Genomic DNA, 24,048 nt, shown 5'->3' on the forward strand with positions numbered 1-24,048 from the left:
AATCCGATGAGCTATGAAGCTCTTTTTCACATGTCCGGTAGGGGCAGGTCAGAACATAACAATACAAAAACCACGATAGGAGTGCAAAGTATAGGAAAGGTAAACAAATCACTTCAAACAAATACAAATTAAACTTTTTTTTATTGTTTCAGCTAAGGCCCACTGAACTATTATTAGCTTATTTTTGAGAAGCAACCTGGCCACTAATCATCGCTCACCGAGGTGGCTTATCACATGAAAACGTTTAGCAGCCAAATAATCTAAACGCGTGTTTCGAAATGTGGAGGGGAAAACTGGAGGGCCCGGAGAAAAATGCACGCAAACACGGGGAGAGAATGCAAACTCCAAATATACAGCAGCAGGCGTCAGGGTAGGAATCAAACCCACGACATCCTGTATACCGGGCGAGGTAGTTAACATCTCGTTTTAAAACCACCCACGCACGGTGATACCAAGTGCTCAGAGCTTCACTTCTCACTCGATAATTTCTGCCACGCCGCTAGCGCTGGCTGGCTTTGAAGTAGCGCTTATTTGGCGTAAGGCACTACGACTACTACCATTAGAGTAGTAGTTCTCCTGAACCTGGGGTGCCCTTTCTGGGGGTGCGAGACACGGACAGATTTTTTCAGAAGGTAAATCATCGAAACACAAATTAAGCACGGGCACGTACGTACAACTTTTTTCATCAAACCTATGCGTGTAATTAGAATCATACATTGTTTAAGGATTGAGTACCAAAGGGGTGCAAGGCTGCAGTAAAAGTTAAGAACCACTGCTCAAGTGGTAGTAGTGCTACATTTGTAATGAGAGCCTATGTCCGGCTCACGTGGTGATCGGCTCTGCCGGTCCTGCTCTACAGCCAATGGGGGGAGAGCCTGGGAGCATGGCCCTGGCGTGATCGAGGGATGTCAGCTAGGATGATTGGTTCTGCTGATCTTGGCCTCAGCCAATGGGAAGACAAGTCAGGGGCGTGGTCCCGGGAGTTGATGGGGAATCTGGAACATTCAGCGCAGGCTATTAAGGATTGGCTGGAGCGTACCACGTGACCCAGTCATTAAATAAGGGAGGAGCCGAGGGACACGTGGTCAGACGAGGAACGAAGAGAGAGAGGGGCCACGCGCGAGTGGGGCTCCGAGTGCCACGTGGCGGTGCGTCTCTTGCGATCTGTCTGCCCACTCCCCGTTGCCTGCCAGCAACGGGGAGTGCTTGTGAACTGAAATAAGTAAATAAAAGGACCGATTCCACAAGCCGTCTCCAAGAGTACTATTACACATTGTTACGTTCCTGTCATGACCATGCGATGTTGTGTTGGAGTGGTGGTATCATGGTTAGCGCGCTGTGCTTGAAAACCGGCCGTCCAAGTTCGATTCCTGGCCATGGCCAACATCAGGATCGATCCTGCCCTCCACCCCCTTCAACCCACACTGACCGGCGCGGTGAAGTATGGCTTACAAAATAGAATTTCCATGACTTAACAAGGCATAGTGGGAGCCTTTGTCCATCTGTGGATCACGAACGGCTGGAATTTGATTTTATATTTATTTTTGGGGTCCCTTCAAAATTCACAGCCACTTGTGCTGGATTCATTTGATTGGCCACTTGCACCCCCCCCCCTTCATTTGATTGGCCACTTGCACCCCCCCCCCCCCCCACAGTGCCCCTGAGAAGCCAATTAAGTGGGACTGTTTAACACGTAGGCTTTCGCGACCAATATTCTTCATAATCAACGTTTTTGGGTTTAGATCGCGTTATTTATAAATGTGTCGTAACCCTCCACCACCCGACACGGCCAATCAGTAAAAAAGTGTCACGTTGACAAAAGACAAATAGTTCACTGCTTTAGCCCACCGGTGTGTTGAAGCGTGAAACCACAACATTTACAATTTTTGAGTAGTACGACGTTTCGCTGGTAATTGCATCCAGCATCATCAGGCAATTCGCCAGAATGGTGAGGCTCTGCTGTGTCTCCCGGTCTTATATAGAGCAGCAGCAGCCGGGTGACGTCATCGGTTGGACTGGTCTCAGTCTGTTCCCCGAGAGTGAACGTTGCAAGAGCGAGTGTGATTGGTGGGTCGTTTATTCTCCTCGGTGGGTTTGAAAGAGTGAATATCCATGACATTCAAAGTGTTCTCTGTCTCCGCACCTAACAAAAAAAAACGACACATCTATAGCCGGGTGGGGTAAGTAGTGGAATAGATAAGTGTCATTTAACTACTCAACGTGGACATGTGGTTGGAACCAAAGGTGGCCCAACCAGAGGTCGCAAACGGGTTTTGATTCCTTACCCGTACCCGGCCGTACCCGTACGCTACCCGGCCGGGTACGGGTAGGGTACGGGTATCGGGTACCTGATTGCGACCACTGGGATAAAGCCATGTTGCAGGCGCGAGTGGGTTGATTCTAGGAACTTGAATTGTGAGAAGAGACAAGACGTTGTGAAATGAGTGACAAACAGTTACTCACCAGTGACTCACGGTCTACCCGTACCCGGCCGCACCAGGGTCGCAAACGGGTAGCCGGGTATCGGGTAGGGTACGGGTACCGGGTACCCGGTTGCGACCTCTGGGCCCAACCCAATCCAATCGACTCTGCACAACGCTCCCTCCAGTGGACACACCGTGCACGGCAGATACGCGAGTGTCGCCAGTCTGCCGAGTACCCCAACGCACCGAATGTGTGGAGTGCTTGTGCCACTCATGGTACTGCCTCTCCTAGTGTCCGTCAAATAGCATTGCATCCTAAGTATCCTGAAGGACGCATTCGTCTCGCTAAACCAACCACAATGTTACACGCAGAAAAATGCAGGTTGGATGTTAATTTTCTAAGTGTTTTATAATAATAAAACATAATAAAATAATTCTCACGACGTATCGGCCACAACGCAAGCAGCCGTCCTCAGGTGAAGAACAGGTCTGTCGGAAAGACAGACTTCAGACACTGAGGATGGCTGCTTGCGTTGTGGCCAAAACGTCGTGAGAATTATTTTATTATGTTTGATTTTTATCATTTTATTATTTCCATTCTACGTGACTTTACCGAAAGAACCAAGAAGATGAATCCCTGCAGTCACGAAAGCTTTAAATCGAAATGTAGTGATTATGAATTTACAGCCCTTTGTCAATCCATGTGACGGCCGCTGGTCATGGGGGTTATGTGACCATACTTTCTCTCGCTCGTCGGCACGGCTTGGTGAATGTGGAGGAGAAAGAGACGCAGTCACATAGAAGTACAGAACAACGATATTTTTGCTGTGCTGTCCAAAACTTGGCCCAGTGAATCCAGCAAATACACAGGCCGATCCATTTATAAATACCCCACCAAAATGACGGGATGAATTACACTGGTCTACAGCCACAGTGCTTCCGAAATAAATGTAGTCCAACTGCGCTAATTGTGGGTCACTGAGAATGAAAATGATCCTCGAAATTATTCTTTGGTTCTTTCGGTAAAGTCACGTATGAAGATAAAATAATAAATTAAATTAAATACTAGCATACGACGATTCGATTGCAACACAAGCAATCATCATCAGGTATAAATTAAATAGAAACACAAATCTAGTATACTTAGAAATTTAATGTAATACAACAGAGAGTCGGATAACATAACAGTCAACACCCTACCTGGTTGATTACGTTCTTCCTGAGAATGCTAAATTTGAGAGAGAGATTAAACACAACCAGAAACATATAGACAGACATATAAGCAGACAGATATCACAGAGATACATAGAGAGAGAGCAATCGAAACGTCGTATGCTAGTATTTAATTTAATTTATTATTTTATCTTTATACGTGACTTTACCGAAAGAACCAAAGAATAATTCCTGCAGTCACGAAAGCTCCAAATTAAGTTTGATCCTTGAAATTGTTGATTGTCTCTAGTTTTCAAGATATGCTACTGGGTCAGTATATACGACCCTTGACTTGGAAATAGCGGAGGATTTAAGTGAGCTATTATTTAAACCAGAATTGACTAAAATACATATTTGACTGGATCGATGAATAAATCTATGACTGGGTTTGGACAGTACTTGTTTTTTAGCAAAACAATGAATGATGCAATCTGAACCTGGTATTGCGTCATACATGATATTCATTGCATGGGTGATGCAATCATAACTAGGCTTACATCCCTGTGCTGAACACATTAAGCTATGTCAGCTCCAGAAATCTGTGTCGTGCTCTCGTATTTGTCAGTGTTTGATTTCGCAAATGGGCACATTTCTGTTCAGCCAGAGTGAGCAGAGCAGATAACTTCTGCCATGTTTGTGAAATAACTTTTGCATCACAAAAGCGCGGTACAACCACTATGGTTAAGAAAGTCTTAAACCCCCCGCCAAACCTCCTACGCATTTCACTAGTACTAATCGCATATCTGCATTTCCCATAAATATGCTAAAATTCCTCTTGATATGCAAATTATTTTGTCAAGGCGCTCTTCCTCCTCCCTCCCAGCTTAAATAGACGCTCCAAGCCTGGGGTGTGTCATTCAGACTCTGTCTTCTCGACAGACCTGTTCTTCACCTGAGGACGGCTGCTTGCGTTGTGGCCGAAACGTCGTGAGAATAATTTTGTTTTATTTGTATTATTTTATTATTTCCATTCTACGTGACTTTACCGAAAGAACCAAGAAGATGAAAAGTCTATCACCTTCGTTTTGGCTGCAAAGTTGGAGATCAGGACAAGATGTGGGCCCCCACACATATGCTGCAACACCCGTGCAACGAATCTTCGCCAGTGGTTGAACAGGGAATTATAAAGGAATCGACTTTTGATTTCAAAGCCTCTAACACGTCTCCCACTGACTACCCGGCTGTGCCCGGGACTTGGATTCACGCCCGGCCGCCTTTGTCTCCCCAGTGGCGATTTCGACCGAGGGGAGGGCCCAGGACCGGTTAAAATAATCGTCACCGGTGGTGGCCGTGAGCGGGAATCGAACTCGGGTCGCCGGGTTCGTAGCGCGGCGCGCTAACCACTACACTACAATGCGTTACGCTTCCACGTGCGCGGGTCACGTGACAGATGTGACGTCACAGCTCACTTGCCGTGAAAAAACTATATGCATTATTGAGCTCCCCCCCTCCCCCCAAAAAAGTTTATTTTTTTAATTGTTGCATGGTGTACAGTCTGGAAAGTACCCACAATGCAAATTTCAAGTTTGTTACATGTCGGGAAGTACGCTAAACATTTTGAACAGACACACGTAATCACAACTTTGCCTTTTATATATACGGAGATGAATGCGTCAGAATAATAATAATCTACTTTCACTTTTGTATGGCGGCGCCGTCGTTCATGTAAATAGCAGATCAAAACGCCGTGGGATTTATGACGCGCACAGAGGGACCGGCGCTGTACCAACAACTTCCCAAACTCTGTGGTCCTATGTTGGGATGCTCGTGCACCGTTCGTGAATGTGCGTGCAGAAGAAGTGCACAGAGTGACGGAAAGAGTAACGCGTGGAATTAGAGAACGTACGGCAGGTTAAGGAAAGCCAGTGGGTGGTGGTAGACACGATCACCAACGCACGGGGTGATGGATCCAACCTGCCCTCAGAGGTCTCAACCCCCGCAAAACGTGATACCTTGCGAAGGACTGCAAGGTTTGGTTCTTGTAAAATAAACGTTGTATAGAAGAAGAAAAAGAAGAGGTCAGTGGGCTTGGGTAGGACGCGTCACGGATAGAAGAGATGATGGAATATGGCCAAGACTAACACTGGTCAACAACATTTTTTTTTTCTGGCCTGGACTTTTGCAGCTGTTTTAGACTAATTTCAGGGTGCCGATTCCAAATCTGATCTCAGATTTGCTCTATCACATCTCATTTTATGCTATCGGCATACCCCATTTTCATTGATTTTACCCGAAATTAACTGTCACTTATGATTGCAAGTTGTTGCGAGTCAGTGTCTGCTTTAGTGTTAAAATATGGTGCTGTATTTTTAGGATAGTGTGTTTATAATATAATTTTATGTAGATATCCACATTTATTTAATATTTTTCTTCTGCAGTTTTGATTTAAAATCAATATTTGATATCTCAAAAACCTGATGTGATAGACAAAAACTGATGCCAGATTTGGAATCAGCACCCCAAATTTACCTTAAACCCGTTGGAATACTTTATGCCAGAAAAAGTGTGTTGACCAGTGTAACATGCCCAAGACTAATAGCGGAGTGGATATCATACATTCATAGCTCATCGGGTTCGGATTCCAAGTGGTGGTGGTGTCATTGTTCCGGATCCCGCCCTTGTCTTCACGGCTTCCAGAGGTGGATGTTGATGTGCATCACAAGCCACGTCCACAGCCACTCCGGCATGAGTTGAGTGAACCACATCTGTTGAGCAACACGGGAAATTTCAAGTTTACTGTCGAGTTCACGTTGATTAACCAGGTGCACTCATTTGCAATGGTAACCTGGGGCATCGGTCTGTCAGTAGGGGGCGATGATTGCTGTCTTGTGTTTTATCTCAATTTAATAATTTGCGGTGTAATTTGGCATAAAATTTACGCCATTAGATTATTTTTCAGAAGCCACCTGGCTACAAATGATAGCTCAACGAAGTGGGCTTATCATCACGTGAAAATTTATAGCAGCGAAATAATCTAAATAATCTAAATGTGCGGGGGGGGGGGGTGGTGAAACCAGATGAACTCGAGAAAACAAATCCACGTGTGCAAGAACATGCAAACTCCAAAAATACAGCAGGTGTCAGGGGTCGGGATCGAACCTCCGACCTCCTGTATACCAGGCGAGGCAGATAACAGCAATGAATCCACCTGCACGCTGTGGCTTGTTAAACCTGACGCTGGAACACGCGGAGGGGGTGGTGGCGGCGGTGGGGGGGAGGACACGGGGGGGGGGGGTGGGTGGCCGCGCACCTGCAGAGTGTGCGGCCAGTAACCCGTGGTGCGTCGCGCGACGCCCAGCGTGGCGACGGCGTGACGTGCGTACTCCTCCGCCGAGGGCACGAACAGCCAGGGCCGGCGTAAGTAGCGGCCGGGCGCGGTCATCCGCGTGGCCACGTAGAAGGGGATGAGAGTCTGCACGGCGACGCCGCTGCCGGAGCACTCCCGGCTCAGCGCGCAGCTCCAGCTGTCCACAAAGGCCTGTGGGCGCAAAAGCCCGAGATGAGGTTGGGTCCCGTTCGCCGCTGAATCTGGGCACGCGCGAGCAGTACGGCGTTCATTTCATTCAGAGGGGCGTAGCAGCGCCGGTGTTTTTTTTAAAGACATTCACCGCAGAGAACCGTAGCGAACGCTGCACTCTGTGAGAGCAGGCGCCAACACCGTGCCGCACGCACACGCCCGCATGGCCTTGCGGGAGCCTCGACAGCGATGAAGTTCTTTTAATTCTAGATTTGAAGCTTTCGTGACTGCAAGGATTCATATTCTTAGGTTTTTTTCTTAGGTTTGTTTTTTGTTATGCAAGTCTATTCTTACTCTTAAGCCTCACCTTACCATATTAATAAAAAGTGTGCCGTACTTGGCCCTCCCCCTCTCCAACCATTATATATACGGAGTGGTAGCTCTTGTAATCTCTCATTTACTTGATACAGCTGTCACCTGAAGACGGAAGCTTGTGTTGCCTCCGAAACGTCGTGATTTTTATTTTATTTTAATTTTAATGTTTTACCTACGTGACTTTACCGAAAAAAAAAAAACCTAACAATATGAAGTTCTTTTACTATGAGACGTCTCCTTTACCAGTGGCAAAATATAGTAATAGGTTTTTACCCTTTCAACTGATACAAAAACTGGCACCTTTATACAATGCATTTTTGAGTTGTACGCCTTTTGGCGTCATCTGGTCCAACACCAATGGAGACTAGGCTCTAAGAAAAGCTGTCTCGGGTGTGGAACAATCAACTTCAAGGACAGTGCATATCATTATCAGTTTCTTTTTGTTTGCATTTTGACTGCTTGTGTTGTGGTTATTGCAAACATGATGCCTTGTACACCATTGGTACCTCATTTGCCAGTAAAAAATATAACTGGTTCTTTACCCTTTTATCTGGCAACAAAGGTGTCAGTTTTGTTGCCAGATAAAAGGGTAAAAAACCAATTATGATGATGCCTTGTATAAAGGTGCCAGTTTTTGTACCAGTTAAAAGGGTAAAAACCTGTTACTACGAAGTTACTTTATTTTAGTTCTTCACATGCGTCATCGGAATTGGAATGGGTTGAGAGGAAGCAAGCGGGCCGGTGCGGTCGACTCGCTGTGATGGTGGTGGACAATTGCGGCGGCGGTGGTAGCCCAAGCGAGATGGAGTGCCAAAATCCGTCTCGGGTGTGAGAGATGCGCAAGAGACCGGGGGGGGGGGGGGGGGGGGGGTAGTGGGCCTTCGCCCAGCAGCAGAGAGAGAGCGGGGGGCCTACCTTAGTGGCGGCATAGGCGGCCATGTAGGGCATGGGGCGGAGGCAGCTGCCCGAGGAGAGGTTCACCACGGCCCCACGGCCTCGCTGCAGCATGCCGGGCAGCAGCAGGCGCGTCATGAGCATCGCGGCCGCCACGTTCACGTTCACCAGCTCCCACAGGTGCTCCTCGCCCGCCGTCAGGAACGGGCCCGGCACCACCGGCATCACGCCCACGTTGTTCACCAGCACGCCCACGTCCATTCCCTCTGGAACGGGCGCAGGTAGTGGAGTGGTGGGGGGATAGATTACAAATATGTGCAAGCGCGGTTGCGAGTCTGAAATGTGGAAGAGAGAGCGAGCGCTCGTGTCAAGTGAATTTTAGAGCGAGCACGCTGATGGTGGTGGAGCCAGAAAGAGTGCGTGTGTGGAGGTCACGTGGCAGCCGAGATGTTCCCGGTGAGACGGCGTGGGTAACGATGTGGTGGGTAGCGGTGGCGTGGGTAACGGTGGCGTAGGTAACGATGTGATGGGTAACGATGTGGTGGGTAACGATGTGATGGGTAGCGGTGGCGTGGGTAATGGTGGCGTGGGTAACGGTGGCGTGGGTAACGATGTGATGGGTAACGATGTGGTGGGTAACGATGTGATGGGTAGCGGTGGCGTGGGTAATGGTGGCGTGGGTAACGGTGGCGTGGGTAACGATGTGATGGGTAACGATGTGGTGGGTAACGATGTGATGGGTAGCGGTGGCGTGGGTAATGGTGGCGTGGGTAATGGTGGCGTGGGTAACGGTGGCGTGGGTAACGATGTGATGGGTAACGATGTGGTGGGTAACGGTGGTGTGGGTAGCGGTGGCGTGGATAATAGTGGCGTGGGTAACGGTGGCGTGGGTAACGGTGGCGTGGGTAACGATGTGGTGGGTAACAATTTTTTGCTGAAAATTTTTTATTGCTGTGGTTTTCCCACCTGATGATGATTGCTTGTGTTGCAATCGAAACGTCGTGATTTAATTTATTTTATTTGATACCTACGTGACTTTACCGAAGGAACCAAAGAGTATTGGTCCCTGCAGTCACGAAAACTTCAAATCAAGATTCGCTACCCATGCGCGGTTCTCACCCCCCCCCCCGACCCCTCTCCCACCCCACCCCCTGAACTTGCAACATGATGGGGGGCCGAGTTCACTCCTGGACCCCTCCCCCCGTACCAAGAGCCGCAGGTCGCCACTGCGCTCACGTGACAGGTTCGGTGCAACTTGAGGCCACGTGCAGTACGGAAGGCTGCGCTGGCAGAGGGTCACGGGACAGACCCACCCACGGGTGGTGCCACGGGTTTTGACTGACCGAGATGACCGGCAGATCAGAGGTCGCAATCGGGTACCCAATACCCGTACCCTACCCGATACCCGGCTACCCGTACCCGGCCAGGTACGGGTAGACCGTGAGTCACTGGTGAGTAACCGTTTGTCACTCATTTCCCAACGTCTTGTCTCTTCTCACAATTCCAAGTTCCTAGAATCAACCCACCCGCTCCTGCAACATGGCTTCATCCCAGAGGTCGCAATCGGGTACCCGTACCCTACCCGATACCCGGCCGGGTACGGGTAGCCGGGTATCGGGTAGGGTACGGGTACCCGTTTGCGACCCTGGTGCAGCCGGGTACGGGTAAAGAATCAAAACCCGTTTGCGATCTCTGCGGCAGATGCACCGACGACCCCCCCCCCCCCCCGTTGTACCGAGCGCGCGCGCGATATCCCCGTAGGCCGCGGGGCCGTGGTTGAAGTCGGCCACGATCTCGAGGGTCCGCACGGGGAAGTCTCCACGGAGCTCCTCGGCGAAGGCGCCCAGGCGGGCCGCGTCGCGCCCCACCAGCACCACGCCGAGCCCGCGGCGCGCCAGCTCGCGGGCGTACGCACGGCCAATGCCGGCCGTGGGACCTGGTGGAGGAGCGAGAGAGAGAGGGCGAGTGAGAGAGCGAGAGAGTGACCGAGAGAATGAGAGAGAGGTGGGGGTTTACATAAAGCAAAGTAAAAAAAAATATTACGAAATGATGAATGAAACAAAATGCCGACTACACCGAGTATCTTCTTGTTTCCACTGATCGTAAAAAAAGAGAGAGGGCGAGTGAGAGGAGAGAGGGCGAGTGAGACTTTTTGACTTTTATAAGTTTATTCACCAGCGGCAAAATGCCCTGGAATTTCGCAATATTCAAGCCTTAATGGCCACACCAAAAAGCACAGCTCACCATCCCACCGCCGCCCCGCGACACGCAACGCCGGCACTACAATCCGAACGCACCGGCCGCGCAACAGCATCCGACGCGCTGTGTCATTTCGAGCTTTGGCACCTCTTTGCTTGGCAGGGCCCCCCCGCTTATTCCACACTTCCTCCCCTGATGGTTCGAGGTCACAGTCATCGGTAACATCACCACCGCTAGACAACGCGGCCCGTGCGCCACGCCACCGCGCGAGCCACACCGCCACATGCACATTCATCCACGTCACATGTGCCACACCGCTGCGCACGCACCACCACCCCGCGAGATTTCCGCGACACGTGTGTCACACCACCGCATGCACCATACTGCGACGCGCACGTCACGCCACAGGTACGCGTGCCACAACGCCCTGCGCCACACCGCGGCACGTGCGCCGCACCGCCTGGTGCGACCCACCGCCGCGCACGTGCGCACATTTTTGGTCCGCCGCGTGCGCCACACCTCAGCACATGTGCCGCGCCGCCAAGTGCGTCACACCGCTGAGTGAGTTCCGCACCACCACGCGCGCTACACCATGCCACGTGCGTCACGCCGCCTCACTCCGCGTGACACACCGCGGCGCGTGTCCCGCGCCGCCAAGCGCGCCACACCGCCGCGCACACACCACATTATTCAGACCGCCGCGTGCGCCACACCTCAGCACATGTGCCGCACTGCCAGGCGCGTGCGCTGCACGGCCGGACTGTCACGCGCTCCGCTCCACCACGCGCGCTGTACCGCCGCATACGTCCTGCCCGCGTCGCCGCGTCTAACGCCCGTTTCGACTCGATCATTAAAAAGTGAAGGTCAGTTCACCATTCGTGTTGGTGCAGAGGGCCTGACCGGCCCCCCACCGCTCCTGGAACACGGCGTGCGCATCTCCAACCTGGGAAAAGTACGCGTGCTCCAGCCGGAGCCTCGCTTTCAGCAGACCTTTCAGCGTTGCCTCCGCTGAACAACTATCGTCCGTGTCACCTCGCAGTTTCTTTTTCGCGTTTTGTATACTGCCATCTTGGCTTGCGCGCAGACAAAGTTTGCCAGGATGTGGCGCTTGTCCGCCCGGTACGGTACCCCGCATATAAAGACGCTCTTGTAGAAGGGCACCCCCAATTTCTTAAACACGGCTCCCAGGAGTCTGAACAGCGGGTCCAGCCGCGAGCACCCCACGTACTGGTGGGCGAGGTCCTCCCTCGCGCCACAGAACACGCACAGGTCTGATGCCCCCGGGGTGACCTTGCTGATCCACGCCGCCGAGGGCAGCGTCCAATGCGCCAGCCTCCACTGGAGGTCCCCGCTGCGCTTTGCCACGGGGGCCTTGTAGAGCTGTTTCCACTGGGGGGTGGTGTCGATCAAGGGAGAGAAGAACTCCCTCCACTTCGTGTCCGGTAGGTTTTCCAGCTCTCGACACCGCAGTGTTTTGACGCAGCAGTCGTACAGCACCCGCTTGGAGGCACCCTTGAGGGCCACGTCTCTGCAGTTCGCGAGCTTGAGCAACCTCCCTGCCTCACAGCGCCCGGGGGGCTGGATGCAGGAGACGCGCAACTCCTGGAAAGCGGGGGGAGGGGAGGGGGGAGGAGGAGGGCGGCGGCCGTGCGGCACCGCTGTCTCCTGGCGTTTCTAGCTGCAAACGCAGCTTCCGCATCGCCGCGATCGCCTCTCGCAACAACTTTTCTCCGGCCATCATGGAGCGGAGCCCAGCGGCGCCGCTCACCTCAGCTGCGTTCTTCCATTTGGAGCGGCCGTCCTGGCTCTTCACAAGATCCCTAACCGTTCGCACTCCTGCCGAGGCGAAACGGAGGGCCAGCGTTCCCTCCTCCCTGATTCCATCGAGGAGGCTATTGTGGAACAGGGGTTCGGTCATGAAGCCGTTAAGGCCGTGGTGCGGGCTCGCCCTGCTCCATTCCAGGCTCCGCCACGCCTCCAACAGGCTCTGGTAATAGCCCGGCAGTCCGGTGCAATCGACTAGGGACAGGTCCATAAGGAAGAGCTCCCTCCCATATCCCAGCCGCCCGCCCGCATTTCTCAGCAGGGCGAGGGCCAGCGACGTCCGGGGCAGCTCTTCTTGCTCATATAGCAAGTTTCTCACGGCCTGGAGCCTGAAGCTCATCACTCGAGCGGTGACGTCTACCAGGCCCTGGCCGCCCTCACCCACCGGCAGGCAGAGGGCCCCTGGCCTCATCCAGTGCTTGCCGTTCCAGACAAAGTGGGCAAGCGACCTGTTCGCCCTCGTGAGTAACCAGCCCGGGGGTTGGAGGGCCTTGGCTCTGTGCCACAGCACCGAGGCTGCCAGGTTATTCCCTATGAGCACTCTCCCCCTGAAGGACATTTGTGGGGCAAGATGTGCCCACGCTCTCAGTTTAGCATCAAATACGTCGCTCATCTCGGTCCAGTTTTTGTGAACGACTTGGGGCTTCCCTAGGTACACTCCGAGATACTTCACGCCCTCACCCTGCCAGGCGACTCCGCCTGGGAGGAGCACGGAACTCACTGCACCTTGTGACCCCATCCATAACGCCTCACACTTCCGCCAGTTGACTTTGGCGCAGGAGGCCTTTTCATAGACCTCCACCGCCCGGCAGAGTGCAGCGACGTCCTGCGCGTCGTTGATCACGGCGCATACGTCGTCCGCATATGCGGAGAGCTTTATGACTGCATTCTCCGGCCCCGGGACCACGAACCCGGACAAGGTGTTTCTCAGGCGTCGCAAGAGCGGCTCAAGGGACAGGGTGTAGAGGAGCCCCGAGAGAGGGCACCCCTGCCTGACTCCTCTTGTCACGGGAACAGGGCAGCCCAGCCTTTGATTGATTTTTATGAGGCTGGATATGCCCGTATATAGGAGGTGCACGTGTGCCGTGAAGTTCTGGCCGAACCCTAAGGAGAGGAGCAGTCTTCTCAGGTACTCGTGGCTTACCCTGTCGAACGCCTTCTCCTGGTCCATGAATAGGAGACCTGCATCCATGTCGTGCATATCGGCGAGGGAGATCACATCCCTGACCGTGCCGATGTTGTCATAGATGCAGCGGCCGGGGATGCAATACGCCTGCTCGGGTTGCACGAGCTGACCCACCACCTCTTTGAGGCGGTTTGCCAGCGCCTTGGCGAATATTTTATAGTCGGCGCACAGGAGGGAGACGGGCCGCCAGTTTTCTATGCGACGCAGGTCCCCCTTCTTAGGCAACAGGGTGACCACCGCCCTCCTGCAGCTCTGCGGGAGTTCCCCGTCCCGCAGGCTCTCCTCCAGCAGCCCCAGCAGGCAAGGGCCGAGTACATCCCAGAAGGTCTCGTAGAACTCAACTGGCAGCCCATCGATCCCTGGGGATTTGCCAGCTGCCAGACCTTTCATGGCAGTGTGCAGCTCCTCCAGGGTGACAGGGCTTTCCAGTTTGTCTCTCTCCGCGTCCCCCAGAGTAGGGCCCGCAGCTAGTAGTTCTTCAACTGCCTCGTCCTGTACGTGCTCAGCCTTGAACAGGTGTGAATAGAAGTCCTTCGCGATCCTAGCAATTTCCCCCTCGGCAGTTGCTGTCTTCCCCTCTGGGGTAAGCAACTCTGAAATGTTGTTCTCATTGCTCGAGGGTCTATTGCCTAGCCTAAAGAAATACTTTGAGGGAGAGTCCGTCTGTGCCAGGTGTTGCACCTTTTTGTGCACAAACGAACTATGTGCCTGTTGGTCCGTGACGGCCCTAAAAAGTCGCCGCTTCTCCAGCAGCACCTCGCCCTCGTTGTTGTGCGCGTCCTGGGCCGAGCCCATCTCAGCCTCGAGCAGCAGCAGCTCGCTCGCCAGGTGTTTCACCGTCTCCTCCTTGGCGGCGGCGTGCTGGCTCGAAAGCTGTAGACAGAGGGCCCTAATTTGCGCTTTAGTGTGTTCCCACCATCTCTGACCAGAGCTGAAACTGCTCCTAGTTGCTGCCCAGTGTGACCAACAGGCCCTGAATGCCTCTGTGAAATTTTCGTCCTCAAGCAGCTGCACGTCGAGTTTCCAGTAGGGGCAGCGACGCCTCTCCCTGGGGACTCGCAGCAGTGCTGAGACCAGGTGGTGGTCAGAGAAACCGGATGGGGTGATGTTGCTGCCCCCGAGCCGGTTAGCGCTGTCCGCACTGATGTACAGCCGGTCCAGCCTGGCGAGGCTCATCCTCCCCTGCAGGCCCGCGCGGCACCAAGTGTATTGCCTCTGGCCTGGGTGTTGCAGTCGCCACGTGTCGAGCAAACCCAGTTGCTGCACCATGTCGGCTAATGGCCGTGCGGACTCCGGGTGGGGCTCAGCACTATTGCGGTCGAGAGCCGGGTCGAGGGTGCAGTTCATATCTCCCCCCACGACCGTGAGCACCCCGTCCGCACTGCCTGCCTCCAAGGCATTCCGCAGTGTGCCGGAGAAAAAGCGTTTCCTCTCACTGGTCTTACTCGGCGCATAAACGTTGAAACACCGTAGCCTCGTGTTGTTTAACACGAAGTCTACAGATATCAGATGGCCTTTTTGGATCTCTCTGAAGGCCACGCCTTCCGGGAGAAACTTTGGACTAAACACAATTGCAACACCAGCGCGGTTGTCTTCTCCGTGACTGAAAAAGGTCTGACTGCCCAAGAGGTGCTGGCGCTGGGCCTGCAGAGTTGCGTCAAGGTGCGTTTCTTGCAGAAACGTCACATCCGCTTTCTGCTCGCTAATGAAGCTGCAGATGCGGTGCCACCTCTGATCGCTTCGAGCTCCGTTGCAGTTTAAACTCGCGATCCTTACACCTGAGGAAGCCATGGCTTTAGGCGTCGGCTTCAGCAACAGCATCAGCGGGGGGGCACTCCGGTTGGGACATGCTCCCCTTTCTTGCTTTCTGCATGAAACCCCTCAGCCGATTGCCTTCCTGCGGGGTGCATTTGTGCTTTTCCATGTCGCTGATGATTGTCTGCGCGACCTTCAAGAAGGCCTGCGCATCGGGGAAAGAATCTCCGATGTCGACCCCCCGCTTCTTGTAACTAGTTCGGAGGAATTCGACAATCTTGCCGGGTGTGTACTCTCGTTTCTTCTTAACATGTGAGTAGCTCCCCTCACTCAAGTTGTCTTCTATCTCTAACTCCGACCCTCCGTCGTCTGAGTCTCCCGGCACGCTTGTGTGAGGCTCGGTGGTTACCTCTTCCAACGCACCGTGCCGATCGGAGGTGTCTTCCAACTCGGGCCGGCTCCCCTCTGCGGCCTCTGCCTCCCTCACCTGGTCGGGTGAGGAGGTGAGCTGGTCGTCACCCCCGAGCGCCGTGTCATCGGCAGGCTCATCGGTGGCTTCCAGCACCCCCCCCCCCTTCCGGGGCAGCTGAGTCCGGGTCTGGTGGTCGCCCCTCTGCCTCGGCATCAACCGGCCGGTGGGCCTCGTCAATGACGATCACCTCACCCTGTGGCTCGGCCTCACCGCCGCGCCCTGCTGTTGCGTTCGGGCGGTTGTCCCGTTCGTCACTGTCGCTGTTGTCTTTCTCGGCGGCGGCGGCGGCCACGCGTTTTGGAAAGGTGCCACCGCGCCCCCCCCCCCGCATTGCCTCCTCTCGCCTTCCGCTTTCTCGACTCAACGACGGTGAAACCCTTTTCCCCGCCGTCAGTCATTGGCTGCGCGTGACCATCAGCAGAGTCGGTGGGGGTCTGCTGCTGCTGCTGCCGCGGTGGCGGCGCCTGCTGCTGCTGCTGCAGCGGCGGCGACGCCTGCTGCTGCTTCTGCTGCTCCCGCACTTCTGCTGCTGCTGTCTGCGCAGGCGGAGCTGCTTTTCCCCTTTCCTGTTTGTTTGCCGTGCAGTGTTTTCGGGTGTGTCCGACACCACCACACCCGTAGCACTTCGGCGCGGCCGTGGAGGCATACACGGTATAGACGTGACCATCAATGGTGTACTTGAAGTTCACATCCAATTCCGTGTTGCCTTCCTTTAAGATCATAAACGTTTGACGCTGCAGCGACAAAACGTGTGCTAGCTTTGGGTCTTTCGACCTCAAAGGCAGCATAATTATATTCGAGATCACTGTGCCGAAGCGCTGTAGATCTCGGCGCAGTTCGGTGCCCTTGAGAAATGGCGGCGCACCTGAGAGCATCACCCTGATGGCGGGCGACGAGAGCGGGGTGCACTGCACAAACAGCCCTTCCCCGACGTCGAGCCCCGTCTCTACCAGGCGCGCCACCATACTCTCCTGGGTCACGTACACCACCACACCTCGATCTTGCCTTTGGGCGGTGAGGATGCCCGCATGGCCCACACACGTGGCCACAGCAGCAGCGACGATGTCGGCTGTGATCTCGGGCGGTGGATAGCAGATTAAACCGTTCCTTCGCGAAAGACACTCGAGCCTTGGATATTGCGCCATGGTGGAAAGGCAGCAGTAACCGCAGGTCTTAGCGAGAAAGGGAAACGAAAAGAACGATGACTCTCCCTTTCAGGCCAGGCACAGGCTCTCACCTGAGCCCAGGCCTCTGTCCGCTCACCTGGTGGAGCAGGAGCGACCACTAGGTGTGGCCTCTCCGCACGGGGGCGAGAGAGAGAGAGGGCGAGTGAGAGGAGAGAGGGCGAGTGAGAGAGGGGACGATCTCGATCACGTCGCCAGCGCTGCCCCTATGTCGAACGGCGAGTGGCCGGAGAGGAACGTCCACCTCGGTCCCAGGAGGCGGTGGACTTTGTGGGTGATCGTGAACGTCGCGAGATCGTGAAGGGTGGCTGGGTGATGGCTCGCGCAGGGCCTGATCGAGCAGTGGATTGATCATCCATAATTATGAATTGGAGTCTGCTGGCGGGGGAGGCGCTGCCAGCTTCACCACGTGTCCAGGTTGAGCCTTCCCAGAAAGGGGCAGCCTTAGCTGCCTCTGGCTCTCACCAAGCCCCCCTTCTTGTAGGACGATGGTGGTGGTGCAGTGTTCATCTTCGTGCCCCCCACACCCACACTCTTACCCCCCTCTTTTGTACCTGTTGAGCCTTCCAGAAACGTGGTCAGGATTAGCAACCTTTGCATGGGACCCCCCCCCTCTCCCTCCTCATCCCCCCTCCCTCTTCACCCCCCCCGCCCCCTTCCTTCACTCCCCACTTCCCTCACCCACCCCCTCTTTCACCCCCCTTCTATCACCCCCACCTTTACTTGCAAAACACTGGAGGGAGGGGGGCGCAGCCGACGTCACCCCTGCACCACCACCACCCCTACCACCACCACCCCTACCACCACCACCACCCCTACCACCACTACCACCACCACCCCTACCAGCACCACCACCACCCCCTACCACCACCACCACCCCTACCAGCACCACCACCCCTACCACCACCATCCCTACCAGCACCACCACCCCTACCTGCACCACCACCACCAACACCTCCCCCCTTACCCTCCCCCCGCTACGGCCTCACCGGTGACCACAGCCCAGGCTCCGTGCGAGGCTGCGAGCGAGCGGGGGGCAGAGGGCGCCAGGAGGAGAAGGGGGCGTGTCCCCACGTGCACGCGCGCGGCGCCCACGAGTGCGCGCAGCGCGCGCGCGGCGCACGCGCCCGCGCAGAGGGCGCCCAGCAGCGCCAGCGCCTCCTGGTAGGGGGCCAGCGAGCCGCACAGCTCCCTCCAGAGCAGCGCGAAGCTGTCCACCGCAGTGGCCATGGCGGGGTGGGGGTAGGGGGTGGGGTGGTGGGGGGTGGTGGTGGGGGGTGGTGGTGGGGGGTGGTGGTGGGGGGTGGTGGTGGGGGGTGGTGGTGGGGGGTGGTGGTGGGGGGTGGTGGTGGGGGGTGGTGGTGGGGGGTGGGGTAGGGGGTGGGGTAGGGGGTGGGGGTAGGGGGTGGGGGTAGGTGGTGGTAGGGGGTGGTAGGTGGTGGTAGGGGGTGGTAGGGGGTGGTAGGTGGTGGTAGGGGGTGGTAGGTGGTGGTAGGGGGTGGTAGGTGGTGGTGGTGCAGGTAGGGGAGGGAGCGGACGCGGTGTGGAGTCCGGTCGAGGGGTCGGGATGGCTGGGGGAAAGGCTGCAACTGGGGTGTGTAGCTGTGTGTGTGTGTAGCTGTGTGTGTATGTAGCTGTGTGTGTGTGCAACTGGGGTGTGTGTAGCTGTGTGTGTGTGCAACTGGGGCGACGAGGCGGCTACGAAGAAGCGGTCAGAGGGGATCTGAGAGGCGTGAAGTCTTGGTCCTGGTGAGAAGGGCTCCAGGCGGCGTTGAATCCAGGCGAAGTCTCGAGTCCTGATCTCTGGTTCCTGCGCTCGAAGCAAAAGGGTGTCTCGTTCGCCCAGTCCCCGAGTGAGCGCCAGGAGAGGAGGAGTCTCAGTGTCCAAAGGGCAGAGGTGTAAGGTCACCCCGGGGCCGCCCCCCCCTCCTCCTCCTCGCCGCCCCCTCTTCGTGTCATCCCGACCGGGCACGCAGACCCGGGACGTCGGCCAGAACCAAAACACGTCAACCCGGAACCAAAACACGTCAACCCGGAACCCCGTGGAAACAAATTAGCCATTTCCCTTAAGAAAAACAACGCGCATTTAACACTCGGATTCGATTAGTTATATCGCAATTAGTACAAAAAAACTTGCCGTTCGTTAACTCGTTAAACTCTCACATTTTTTACGATTATACGCAAGGCAAAGGTTTAAAGAATTATTTAAGAGTTTGACAACCGGAAGTCAGTGGTGGTACGGACACATTCGAGGCTGCGCGAAACTTCCGCCTCTGACCGGAACTTGCGACCACGTGGAGAGAGTTGTGGTTGGGGAGCGGTGGCGCAGTGGTTAGCGCACTGTGTGTGTGGGAGCGGTAGTGCAGTGGTTAGCGCACTGTGTGTGGGGAGCGGTGGCGCAGTGGTTAGCGCACTCTGTGTGTGGGGAGCGGTGGTGCAGTGGTTGGCTGTGTGGGGAGCGGTGGTGCAGTGGTTAGCGCACTGTCTGTGTGTGCGAGCGGTGGCGCAGTGGTTAGCGCACTGCGTGTGTGTGGGGAGCGGTGGCGCAGTGGTTAGCGCACTGTGTGTGGGGAGCGGTGGCGCAGTGGTTAGCTAACTGTGTGTGTGGGGGGAGCGGTGGTGCAGTGGTTAGCGCACTGTGTGTTGGGGAGCGGTGGTGCAGTGGATAGCGCACTGTGTTGGGGAGCGGTGGTGCAGTGGTTAGCGCACGGTGTGAGTGGGGAGTGGTGGCGCAGTGGTTAGCGCACTGTGTGTGGGGAGCGGTGGTGCCGTGGTTAGCGCAACGGAATCGCTTACACCTTGCACGTCTCTGCAACTGGTCTGCCCAACTCGATCTTCGCTGTCTGGACGTCTGCGCAACGGGTTGCTGAACAGGCGAGAGACACTCAAGCGATCTGGTTGCGGCAACTGGTTGCACGGGTTTTGACTCAACTTAAAAGTGCATCGCTCGAGACGATGCATTTAGTGCACGGCGTGGTTTTCCGCTCTTGCCATGACGTGGCCCGGTCGTCTGTACGTTAGGTAGCAACCCCTTACATGTCAATTCAGGCTTTGACGCCGTGGGGAGCACCCAGAGGGCAGTGGAGAACACGAATCAGTTGTACTGTACTCGACTATGCTCCCCGTCGTCAACATCCCGCCACTGACCAGCGTGGTGAAGTATGGTCAAACAACCCGCACCGTCTGGAGAGGACCTTCTGCTGGGCCCGGATAGGACGTGGTGCTCCGTAAAACATCGCCACTAGGGAGACAAAGGCGGCCGGGCGATACGGGGCAATCTTGATTTGAAGTTTTCGTGACTAGGAATCTATACTCTTTGGTTCTTTTGGTAAAGTCACAAATTCGCCTGTTATATTTGGTCAAACATTTAATTAACTCACCCCTTTCAGTTTTCAGTTTCATTTATTTGGTATATTCCTGTGAGCCATTCGGCTCTTGAATCGGGTGCAACAAAAAACAAAAACATGAACAAGAAAACATCTTAAAGTGACTATTTGACGATGTGCAAACAGAAAATCCAGGAAAAGACAGCAAAATATTGCAGAAAAAGCACCGTACACCAGCACTGTGTGCACAAATCCCAGTGGGATGCAAGTCAAACAACAACAACAACAACCACAAGTTAGATTAAGGCCATCAGTCTAACTCCGTACTACTACAAACAAACATGGCCAAACCAAAAAACTTTCGACATCGCCAAAATAAAGCCATAAAGGCAATGTAACAGTGATCATAGGAACTGTGACCGAATTTTCACAATAAACGACATAAACAACATGTACCACCAAACCCGGCACCCCTAATGTGATGGCTGGAACTGCTTCTCTTTGGGCGAGGCGTGTGATGTTAGCTGGTATTGATCATGGTTGGAAAAAACCCGATTTTTTTCCAGCGGCAGGCATCGGGTTTTTTCTTTAATACAATTAAACCCGATTTCGGGGAATTAAAACCTGGTTTAATGAATACGAAACTCTGATCCAAGGCTTAGGCTGCTTCCTCGTCGGTGCTGCTATCGTACTCGGGGGAGTCGTCGGGCACGGGGTGGTCGTAGAATGCGGCGGGCAGGTTGGTCTTGATGAACACGAGCTTCTCCTCCACAATCGTGGGCGCCAGTTGGTTCCTTCGCTTGGAATGGATGAAGCCCATCGTTGAGAAGTTGGCGAAGTGCGGTTCTGCAATTAGAACCAATTCAACCGGATTTCTCCCAATCTCAGATGATCGGGTTTAATTTAAAAAGACAAACCCGATTGTAAAAAAAACGACTGTGCCATCCTTGGTATCGATGATGTTGCTGCTACTCGCAATTGCTTTTCCAGGTTTGTTCCGAGATTTATTGAATTTCGAGTCCCGCCTGCGGTTGCCTTGGCAGGGCCAGAGACCAAATGATTTCGCGGGGCCTTACATGGCCCGCGGGCCGGACGTGCCCCACCACTGCATGACCTCGTGACACGGCAGTTCTCTCGCCTACTTTAGCAGTTGTTTTTCTTGCTGTAGTCGTCCCACCTGATGACGATTGCTTGTGTTGCGATGGAAACGTCGTGATCAATTACACTGGTCAACACACTTTTTCTGGCATAAGGTATTCCAAGGGTTTATAAGGTAATTTTGGGGTGCTGATTCCAAATCTGGCATCAGTTTTTGTCTATCACATCAGGTTTTTGAGATATCAAATATTGCATTTTCAATAAAAACTGCAGAAGAAAAATATTAAATAAATGTGGATATCTACATAAAATTATATTAAAACACACTATCCTAAAAATACAGCACCATATTTGAACACTAAAGCAGTCACTGACTCGCAACAACTTGCAATCATAAGTGACGGAGTTAATTTCGGGTAAAATCAATGAAAATGGGGTATGCCGATAGCATAAAATGAGATGTGATAGATCAAATCTGAGATCAGATTGGGAATCAGCACCCTGAAATTAGTCTAAAACAGCTGCAAAAGTCCAGGCCAGAAAAAAAGTTTTGGTTGTTGTTGACCAGTGTTATTTTTAAATCCTTTATATTAAGTTCGCTTGTTTGCGTGCTTGCTTGCATGCTTGCTTGCTTGCTTAGGACCGTGCAAATCTTTCGGTCGTTTTTTAACCCACTTCCCGTGATCCAGTCGAGCTGACATTTTCCACACAGACTCGTTGTGCGTGACAATTAATGTTCGTGAAATTTTTTTTCCAAAATTTGACACTTTTTAGGACAAAAATATTATATTTAATTACCAATTGCTTAATGGTGCAATGCAATCATCTGACCCATAGGTGGCAGCCATCTCAAACCAGAGGACGAGATGACTCTAGCCGCCACGCATATACAGGATTTATAGTGAAAAACTTTGTTTTTACGGGTTATACTTATTTACACGCTACGTAACTTTACCGAAAGAACCAAAGAGTATACGGGGGAATCGTTGTTGTCTTTTAGTGGCGATGCTGATGCTGATGATGCTGATGATGTATCCGCACGCAATAAACCACAGCCAAACCACACCGCAAGGATTGTTTTGTCAGCTGCATTCGCCAACTTCGGTCTCACGGGCTTGGCTGGCGTCTCGTCCTCCTCCACCTCCTCCTCCTCCACCCTTCCGTTGATGGACCCGGGGCGGTTCAACTTGTCACGCCTTTAGACGTTCGCGACCGCCTTGTTTACATTTCTGGAGCAGTTGCGTCGCGCGCGCGCGCGTGAGAAAGAAGACGGCGCCAGCTCAACGAACACTGCTCAACTATTTTATTTTTATTTTACCAGGTAAGGAAGCGCCACCCCACCCCACCTACCTGCTGAGCTGTGCTGTTTTCTTTCTCAGAAGCGACATGGCAATCGCACATTGATGAGCCCGGACCGAGTGTGGGCTTTTACCAGGTGGGAAATTCTAGATTTGAAGCTTTCGTGACTGCAAGGATTCATATTCTTGGGTTTTTTCGGTTAAGTCACGTAGGTAAAAAAATTAAATTAATAAAAGTAAAATAAAATAAAAATCACGACGTTTCTTGATACAGCTATCGTGCTGTGACGGTTCCACCCGAAGACGGAAGCTTGTGTTGCCTCCGAAACGTCGTGATTTTATTTTTATTTAACTTTTATTCATTTACATTTTTTACCTACGTGACTTTACCGAAAAAACCCAAGAATAGAAAAATGTGGGAAATTCTAGCGGCCAAAAAAACTCTGAACGCGTGACGCTTATCCTCGACGTGGAGTGGAAAACCCGGAGGAACCCGGAGAAAAATCCACGCGACCACGGGGAGAGAGACACGCAAACTCCCAAAAACACAGCAGGTACAAGCCACGACCGCCGGTATACCAGGAGAGGTAGTTAAAATCTCGCCACCGCGGCATCCCAGCTGTGGTTATTGAGTCACAAAGACAAAGATGCCCCCCCCCGTATAGCCTTGAGAGACTGTCGGGGCAAGTGCTGTTAGCGATCACCTATTAAGGTCTGCACGGCACACGAAGGAGTGGTTGGCCAGGAGCTACGCACCCATTGGCACCAAACCTGGACGCATATCTGCCCACCCCAAGCATACGCATATGGAAAAGTTACGAATTTAAGGCTGAGTCGACCTAGGGTAGGCCCAGGACCAGTTCAGATATCATTAGTCACGGATATCAGCCGTGGACTGGAATCTAACTCGGGTGGCCCGAGATTATAACTCGAGAACTGTCGCGTGTTAAGGCGGCGATGCTGCTCGCTGCGTTTGGGCAGCAGTGCACAAAGCAACAGGCGCGTGTTGGTGATCCGAAGAGGGGCCCACTGCGTCTCGTGTTTTACGTGCAATCTTTAGATGCAATTATACTGGTAGGAACCACCTGGTTCCACCAGCCCACAGGGGATTATTGTGTCCGTCAGTCCGTCGTCCATCCAAAAATGGGAGGGGTCGGGCTGGGTAGGGAAGGGAGGGTGGGGAGGGGCTGGATGGGGAGGGGAGGGGCTGGGTGGGGAGGGTGGGGCTGGGTGGGGGGTGGGAGGGGTGGGGCTGGGTTGGGTGGGGAGGGGCTGGGTGGGGGGTGGGAGGGGTGGGGCTGGGTGGGGAGGGGCTGGTCACCCCGTGGTGCCCTTATAAAACTCA

General features: G+C 53.7%; 1 protein-coding gene across 1 annotated transcript; it reads right to left on the reverse strand.

The window, feature by feature from the left end:
• Positions 1-1,664: 1,664 nt before the first annotated feature.
• On the reverse strand, positions 1,665-18,211 carry LOC144947889 (inactive hydroxysteroid dehydrogenase-like protein 1). The gene is made up of 5 exons (XM_078877268.1): positions 17,971-18,211; positions 10,097-10,297; positions 8,383-8,627; positions 6,886-7,113; positions 1,665-6,340 (listed from the first exon to the last, which is right to left on the reverse strand). The coding sequence occupies exons 1-5, from the start codon at positions 18,209-18,211 to the stop codon at positions 6,260-6,262; spliced, it is 996 nt and encodes a 331-aa protein (XP_078733394.1). The 3' UTR covers positions 1,665-6,259.
• Between the last annotated feature and the right edge of the window lie 5,837 nt (positions 18,212-24,048).

This window comes from Lampetra fluviatilis, chromosome 47 (genome assembly GCF_964198595.1).
Source record: "Lampetra fluviatilis chromosome 47, kcLamFluv1.1, whole genome shotgun sequence".
In the NCBI taxonomy this organism is placed as follows: domain Eukaryota; kingdom Metazoa; phylum Chordata; class Hyperoartia; order Petromyzontiformes; family Petromyzontidae; genus Lampetra; species Lampetra fluviatilis.

Excerpts from the sequence above, each read along its gene's own strand:
- LOC144947889 (XM_078877268.1), bottom strand. The coding sequence starts at position 18,211 with ATGGCCACTGCGGTGGACAGCTTCGCGCTGCTCTGGAGGGAGCTGTGC. Across the intron at positions 8,628-10,096 it reads GGATATCGCGCGCGCGCTCG|AGGGAATGGACGTGGGCGTG; the intron begins GTACAACGGGGG and ends CGCCCGTTCCAG. Across the intron at positions 6,341-6,885 it reads ACTGGCCGCACACTCTGCAG|ATGTGGTTCACTCAACTCAT; the intron begins GTGCGCGGCCAC and ends GTTGCTCAACAG.